The sequence below is a fragment of the Tasmannia lanceolata genome, unplaced genomic scaffold (genome assembly GCF_043159265.1).
Source record: "Tasmannia lanceolata isolate RefF3 unplaced genomic scaffold, GAP_Taslan_0.1 ptg000006l, whole genome shotgun sequence".
Lineage (NCBI taxonomy): Eukaryota > Viridiplantae > Streptophyta > Magnoliopsida > Canellales > Winteraceae > Tasmannia > Tasmannia lanceolata.
Window position 1 is genome coordinate 46,315,505 of NW_027518683.1, and position 8,751 is coordinate 46,324,255.

The 8,751-nt window shown below is 37.4% G+C and overlaps 1 protein-coding gene across 1 annotated transcript; it reads right to left on the reverse strand.

The window, feature by feature from the left end:
• Positions 1–695: 695 nt before the first annotated feature.
• LOC143880381 (asparagine synthetase [glutamine-hydrolyzing]-like) lies at positions 696–6,500 on the reverse strand. The gene is made up of 14 exons (XM_077383320.1): positions 6,368–6,500; positions 4,694–4,832; positions 4,395–4,490; positions 3,989–4,130; positions 3,698–3,793; positions 3,519–3,613; positions 3,016–3,177; positions 2,844–2,924; positions 2,516–2,737; positions 1,916–2,050; positions 1,644–1,724; positions 1,383–1,469; positions 1,168–1,275; positions 696–1,081 (listed from the first exon to the last, which is right to left on the reverse strand). Exons 1-14 carry the CDS (start codon positions 6,445–6,447, stop codon positions 836–838), a joined length of 1,770 nt encoding a protein of 589 aa, XP_077239435.1. The 5' UTR covers positions 6,448–6,500; the 3' UTR covers positions 696–835.
• Positions 6,501–8,751: the final 2,251 nt, after the last annotated feature.

Genomic DNA, 8,751 nt, shown 5'->3' on the forward strand with positions numbered 1-8,751 from the left:
ACCCATAATTTATAGTCTCTTCTTCCTGTACATTTTTCTTTCCCAAGCATTGTGGTACTAGAAGTTTCCTTATTATTGTTATCCTTTGGAAGTAAAATAACGCTAATAACTAAGCCATTCGTCTTAGATGTTGAAAATCAAACCTACGAAAATAATGTCTTGTAGAACAGATTTGAAAATCGAATTTTTTTCCCTGCTATAGCTGATTTGGAAATCTAAGGATCTGATCAAGTTCCAAATCTCAACTGCAAAAGTGAGATATCCAAATCTAAATCTTGTGGGTATTCAAACGTGGCCACGTGGGATTTGATAGGGACCATCGCATAAGGCATTTCGTGCAACGACTGTTGCATGAGAGAGCAGCCACATAGGCTCAGATTTTGTCTTATTCATTTAAATCATCTGAGGTGGCTGAACTCTAGTGTGATGGGCTTATGCGATGGGCTTCGATCAACGGATGACTGTGGTGATGAGTATAGTTGATAAAATGAAGGTTCTTGTCTCCTCCATCAACATAACACAACTCTCAGAGCACCGGATAGACAGACATACAAGTTTACACAGAATCACAAAGGAAGTAATTGACAGACGAACCAAAATCAGACCCACAACACTACACCGACTGCATACATTGGTGTTTGCCTGGAGTTCTCGATACATGGAATCAACTATTTTATTCATATTTGTAAGCAATATGAAAATAGGAAACCATTCATGCATTAGATAATTAATTTCAAATATACATAAAGAGTACATACTGGTCTACAAACAACTATACTTTCTTCGTACATGACAAGTTTTATTAACAACATAAAACATAATTTTATAGAAGATACTAGGTTGTAATTGTGAGGGATGGGGGATTTAGTTCAACCATCCTTGGCTTCTTGTTAACAATATTAGAAGAGACCTTCCCAAGTGGAATTGACGAAGATATCGGATCATATGCGGAGACATGGACTCCCAAGGCAGCTCTACCTGAAGGGTCAGGGTTGTTGGACCACTCTGCATCCCATTCAAGAGCCTTGGCTGTGCTGCAAGCAACACTTGCACCCCCTGGGACTGTTAAGCTCGCCGAGTTCTGTATTGAAAGAAAAGTGAATTCAATTTTTTATATTTCCACCATAACATATTTCTATATAATCAAACCTAGTTTCAGCTAATTACCTGTGGGAAGAACCTTTCAAAGATCATTCTGTAGTAGTATGCTTCCTTGGTGATAGGTGTATTGTGTGGGAAGATGTGTTTTGCATTGAGCATCATTTTATCTGTCACCTGGAAAAGATAAAAGAGAGTTAAAAGAAGAGTGAACAGAGTATTAAGAGAGAGAGAGAGAGAGAGAGAGAGAGAGAGAGAGAGAGAGAGAGAGTGAGAGAGTTTACATGTTGAGCTGCATGGGCTTTGAGTCCATCAATCCAACTGTAGCCTACACCATCACTAAACTGCTCTTTCTGCCTATAGAGAATATGCTGCAGTACAGAAAAAAAGGTATCCTTGTTAGTTATGTTCATAAAGTCACACATGCATCAATAAATAATGCAGGGATCGCCTCTTAAGTGTCAATGCTTGTGGAATAGACCTTTTTTCTACAGATTATCATACATAATTAGCATTTACATGTATATGTGCAACATGATTTTGACCTTTGGCAGATAAGGATTTTCTTCATCATCGAAAGCCTTTCTCAACACCCACTTCTCAATCCGTCCAAGATCTGGTTTTATCTGACACAAATCACAGACACAAATATGCATTTAAGAAGCTTTTAGAAGGTATGATTACATATATAAAAACAGTAAATTTGTATTTAAGAAGCTTTTAGGTGTAATGACTATAGATATAAAAAGGAACAGTACTTTTTGCTAGTTTTATAGGAAATTTGATAGTTATATAATAATGCATGTTCCATACGTACCATCTTCCATTCAGGATCAATATCCATTGCAACATTTATGAATTGTTTATCCAAAAATGGTACGCGAGCTTCCAAACCCCATGCAAAAGTTGCTTTGTTAGCTCTCAAGCAGTCATATTGGTGAAGGGCCTTTATCTATGAGACAACAATATTAACAATCTATTAACCACAATTATAAAATTATATGATTGCAATCTCTGACTTAATTGCAAAATCCATGTAACATCAAAGACTGCATCAAAGGACCTTTCTCGTGTAAGGAATTCCACAACAAATTTCTAGAGAATGCTGGAACAAACAATTGGATAAAAATGTAAAGGTTTCAATAAAAAATCAACGAGGAGGCCAAAATAAGAGTAATCTCAATAAAAATTCAACAAGGAGGCCAAAGTCAGAGATTACTTTGCAAAATTTGGGACTTAATTTGACTGTGAGAATGCTAACCAATATTTACACTACTATTAGCTAAGATATAGAATTGTAAACACAAGCCCAAGCTCAGGACGGAAACGGGGATTCTAAGTTGAGCCATTTATAACAAAAATCTATTACTAATGTAACATAGTAACGTGAAAGCAAAGAGTTGAACCAGATACGCACCTTGCGACACGTCTCATGATGGAACTCTTCCTTGTTAGGAGCCTTGTGAAAATACAAGTACCCTCCAAATATTTCATCAGAACCTTCACCAGAGAGAACCATCTTTACTCCTAAGGCCTTGATCTTGCGAGACATAAGAAACATGGGTGTGCTTGCCCTGATTGTGGTTACATCATATGTTTCGATATGGTAGATAACATCTTCAATGGCATCAATACCATCCTGCCATTTTACCAAAACCAAAAAACCTTATTTCTTAACTACAAGGAAAAATAAATGTACATGAAATCCATTATATACAACTTGAAGACAAATCTAGTTCAGGTACCTGAACAGTAAAGTGAAATTCATGGTGAACGGTCCCAAGATAATCTGCAACCTCCTTCCCGGCCTTCAAATCGGGTGAACCCTGAGTAATAAACAGAGAAAATTGGATTTGTAGTAAATCCCTAGTTGAAATTCTACTTAGGGGAAAGGTATAATAGGCATGTTATACTAACCTCAAGTCCAACACAAAAGGAATGAAGTTGTGCTCCCCATTGCTCGGCAGCCCTGGTCCCAGCCAAATGACGTGCTGTAACAGCGGCAACTAATGATGAATCAAGCCCCCCAGAGAGCAACACACCAAAGGGTACATCAGTCATCAGCCTCTTAATCACAGCCTGTGAAATGTACAAGAAAAATTGATTTCTTTAGTGACATGAGTCATGAAAACAGACGAATGCACTAAGCAAACACCATCGCACATAGATGGAAGAAAAAAGAAAGGAAACATATAAGATATATATGTACGAAGGACACCATGAATTTCCATTATGCAGGCTTCTATAATTAGGCTTCTATTATCATAACAAGATTAATATACGCAATGTTTTTACTATGGCACTCTAGGAATCTCTATATATGTGAAGCTAACTACTTTTTTTTATGCAATATTGGAATTTGATTTCAAGGTTTCTCAGTGGAAAATCTTTCAAAACATATTGCAATTCGAGTTGCTCACATCTTCAAAAGCCTTTCTCAAAACCATTGGATCGTATGGAGTTGAAGGAATGGCCTCTGAATACCAAGGGTGGTTATACCATCTCCGAAAGCCACCTGCGTTCATTTCAAAGAAACTGTTAAAAAACAGAGCTCAATAATCAAAAAGCTCAAAAAGCTCCTCAGGGATAACTCTGTCACCTTCTTTACTGGAATATATGTGACCAGGAGGAAAGCTCTCAAAATGTTCGCAATCATCATTCAGTCCCTTCATTTCAGATGAAATCCAAACAGAACCTGTAAAGAAATGAAGAATAGAAAGAAGAAACAAAATTATGTTCCTAGCTCTTTTGTTAACAGTCACAAGTCACAACTCATAGCAGGTTAGGAGAGAAACAACTTTGTCAAAATTGGAATTTTGATTCGGAAACAGAAAACACTCCACATAGATCAGAGACAGAGCAATGAAATAACACAAAGATGCTTAATTACCATCAAGCCCCCAGCCAATGTAGAGGGATGTGATCCCTATCGCATCTCGGGCGATGATGAAACTGTTGTCACGTGTGTCCAACAGCACGAATGAGAACATTCCATCCAACATGTCCACAAAATCTTCTCCATGTTCTTCATACTATTAGAGTAAGAACATAATTACAAGTTACTTACAATAAAAGACCTAGAAATCAAAGAAGAAAGTGAAAATTCCCAAAGCCCAAATGAAAACAAAAAAGTCTACTGTTGTGTTTGAAACATTGAATTAATTCATCTAATCATTCATCAACTGGGCTTGTACATTTGAATTCAAAAAAATCAAACTTTGAAGTAGTGAGGTGGGGATAAGTCAAGATAATTAAAGTCCTAAAAATTCACCAACTTTGGAATCAGAAACACTCACCAGATGGGCAATAACATCGCAGTCGCTACCGGTTCGGAATTCATGATTAGATAAGCATTTCCTAAGCTCTTCATGGTTGTAAATCTCTCCATTCACCTATTTCAAACATCATCGTCCTTTAGTCAATTATCGAGCAATCGAAAATACAAAAAAGAAGAAGAAAATTGTGATTATATTGAGAGAAGAACTCTAAAAAGCAAAAACAAAAAAGAACAAATTGAAGCATTTTTTCCATGAGGAAACAATAACATGTCCCAATTGTCAACATTAACAAGCAAAAAGAATTAATTTCCAAATACCGTCACAACGATGACTTTGTCCTCATTAAAGAGCGGTTGATCTCCGGAAGCAGGATCGATGATCGCTAGCCGTTGATGGGCTAAAAAGAAGCCCCCATGTTGGTAGATCCCACTCCAATCTGGCCCTCTGTGCTTCAATCTGCCACAACAAACCATCTACATCAACTCATGTGATTTCCATACAAAAACATAAGATCAAATTCATAGTCTCATGTTATTATATTATTTACTCCATCCCCACATCATAGATTACAGTTTCTTTAGCATAAACCCAATTCACTTGCCAAATAATTTGTTAGAGATTTTCGAAATAAAGTGTATTCTATTTCCCACCGTCAGTTTTTTCATCAACAAATTATTATTAAAACAGAAAGAAAGAAAAAGTAGATAAAAATTAAATAAATAATATAGTTAGGCATGTGGCTGTTGATTATAGAAGAATTTTGTATCACATCATCAGAAAGTCAGGCTTATTTTTTTCGGAGATAACCATCCTAGGTAGGTCTTTCGCGATGGGACAGTGCAGGGATATGTAACATGACAAGCATAGAAGGGCATGGTGAAGAAAATGAAAGGCGCCATCTAGACTAGAAATAGCAAATTATATGTAGAAAATGATATTTCCAACCCCTTTAGTCAGGATTTTCACCCCATTTCTGGTTTATCTTTTCTTGAAATAAGATTATTTTCAAGAAAATATTTGGAAAGCACAAACAAAAGGGAAGAAAACACAGCCATTTTTTGTGGGAATAAACAAGTGGGTGTGAAAATGCTGGAAAAGGGGGTGGACATATCATTTCAATATATACAAGCCATGCCCCAAAATCTTACTCATCAAACTATACTGAAGTTAATATTTGTAGAGGCTGAATCCATAGCATTATAGGAAGGCCTAACAGATAAAATTTTTGGCATGAATCATATAACAATATATCCAATTACTCAACACTTTGCATTTCTGGAATTGTAACAATCTTCAACAAATTAGAGAAGTGTAGAAGAAAGGGAAATGATATCAGCAAATTAGAGAAGTGTAGAAGAAAGGGAAATGATATCAGCGTAAAAATGTTTTGATATTCTCACTAACTCATCTTGTCTTTTTGCATCAAAGGTAATAGCAGTTCCCAAAAAGCTATCACAAGCCAATTAAAATAGAAAAGCCAAGCTGGCTTTCTGCCATTATTAAAACATGTTGTGCTGATAACAATTCCCTAAGGAGAAATAGTGTCATTATACAAATGGGGAAATGATCTCAACACGACCATGTTTTGATATTTGCACTAACCTAGCCAATTGTCTCTTAGTATTTAAAGAGCTATTAAAAGCTTATTACAGTTCCCAAAAAAACTCTCACACGCCCGTTAAAAAAGAAAAGACAGGCTAGAACCCCGCATATAGCAAAAGGTGGTCATGCTCATATCATTTCCCTAAAAAAATTCCAACTAATCAACACAAAAGAAGAACACCCAACATAGGAAATGAAGTCACAGGTTCAACCCTGACCCACCCCAGGGAACAGAAGTAGGGGAAAAGACGTGGAAAACACAATCAAACAAAAGTGAAAGCTCAAGATTTTACAAAAGAACATTCATTACTAAAGAAGAAAAACAAGCATTTCTCCAGCTTTTAGAGAGGATAATCCATTAAAAAAACAAGTAGAAGAAGAGAGATTGCCTGCGAGAAAGCTCGAGAACTCGGACGCGTTTCGACCGAGAATCGTCCGAGCAACCTAGAACTGCTAGTATTCCACACATGACTACTCTAAATCTCTCTAAAAAACACAGAATAACAAAAGAACGAGTATAAGGTGATAATGAAGGAAATGGTAGAAAAAATATCAAGATTTTTGTAGTAAAAAGAGCAAAAACACTTGGGTTGGTGAAACACTAGACACATATCAGAGGCTCTACCACAAGTCCACTATTTATAGAGAGAGAAAATTGTAGAGAGATAAGAGAATTGTCGAGAGAAAGAGAGAGATTAGAAGCGGCCCCGTTGCATCTCGTGCAGAGACGGGTGCGAGGAATCGACACCGAACGAGCTATTTCCAAGAAATGGGACCCACAGCTAACCTTATTGTGCCACGTGTCTACACGTTCTTCTCATTTTCCTAATATTGTGGCGACGTTTATCCATTTCTGTACCAGTAGCTGACTCAGCAACGACCATCTTAGCCAATGAAGAAAGAGGAGTGCTCGTTTTTCAACCGTACACGTGTCGGTGATAAGGCACGGTCAGGATATTCGTTCTGTGAGTCAATTCTTTAGACTGGGAAAAATCTCTGCCACCCAAATTTACGGTGCATGGTGAGTTCTTCAATCTGAACCGTCCATGTTTGTTTACTCATCGTGGATGGGTTTCTATTGAAAAATATCAGTGTGGTCATATCTGACGACTAAGCCAAAGGAAAACTAGAGCTAATAGTAAAAGTGACATTCTTTATAAATTTTACATACCATTTCTCAACTCAAATGGTTAGAAAATTCTCCATAATTGGGGGCTTGGGGCCCACAGGCTCCATGGCGAATAATCAATATTATCCATTAATTTGATCCTGATTGTTAAGCAAAAAAACCTTGTTGACACTAGGGGTCCAAGTTTGGCCCTGTCAGGGTTGGATTTTCTAACCCCGAGGGCGGGTCAGGGTTCATTTTTTTAGACCCTGACTCAGGACGGGCGGGTTTTGGGTTAATGCCTCGGGTACCCTCACCCGGCCCGACCATGAGTTTTCTATTATAAAATTGAACCATCTGTGTATGTTTCTTTTGCTAATGTTTTCTATTATCTTGGATTGATGTTTCTTTAGATTATTATTATTAATTGTCTCTGTTGCCCATCATGCTGTTGAATTCATAGTCTTATTTTGTTCTCTTCCTCTGTTTATTGATCATTTTGTTCCATATGATAAGTGGTTGCTTTTTTTTTGGCACTCTTAACAGGTATTTGCACTAGGGTCAATTAGGGCCGGCCCGGCCCCGGCCCTGCCCAATCAGGGCCAATCAGAGCCGGCCAGGGCCAGCACAATACCCTGTAGGGCGGTTAATGGGTTGAGGTTTTCCGGCCCTGACTCAGGGTCAGGTCGGGTCAAGGCCGAGATAATGGGATCTAGGGTTGGGCTAGGGTTTTGAAAAACCCGACCCAACCCGACCCTGTTGCAGCCCTAGTTCACACCATATTATGGCACATCATTTTGGTCATAGTCCATTGTTGGAAATTCATACTCCATTGTTGGAAAGGATAATTATCCTTTTTAATTGATTTTTTTTCCGTACTATGTCAAATTTACAGGGATAAACAAACTCTCTAAGGGTATTTTGGACACTTTCCATCATGTAGGGGTATTTTAGTCAATTTTCTATGAGATAAGGCATTTTGGTCATTTTCTAAGAGATAAGAGACTTTTGACTATTTTTATGAAATAGGGGTGTTTTGGTTATTTCTAATGAGGACGTAGTATTTTGGTATAAGATTGTATTTTGGCCATTATTTATAAAATATGGTACATTTGTTTTTATTTGTGTAGGGTTTTTTTATTTATTTTTCCTAGGTATGTGTGTGTGTGTGTGAGAGAGAGAGAGAGAGAGAGGAGTAATCAGGGTTTTTTTTTTTTTTTTTTTGAAATGGTGATAGATATATTAAAAGAAAATCGAAACCCCTAGACCAAGCCAGTCAAGAAATGAGTACAACAAAAAAGACATAATACCTGGAAAAGAAAAGAACAAATCAAGGGGAAAGAAAATATAAAATCTCCAACGATGTTCGGTTAACCCCATCCCTTGTTAACGATCCGCCTCACTATTAGCGGAATGGCGGACGTGCTCGAAACGAACAGGCTGGCCATCCACATGATCACGAATCTCATCAATAAAGTCCGCAAATCTCCATAGACTTAATTGATGAGATGGTTGGATCATACGTTGTGATTAAGTCCCCAGTGCTACTAAACGATCCGCCTCATTATTTCATGGTTGGATTACACGTGATTTTTGTTCTATTGTGAAAACGACTCTTTTTGTTTCTTTTTTGGTGCTTACGGATATAAAAAATCAACAAAATCA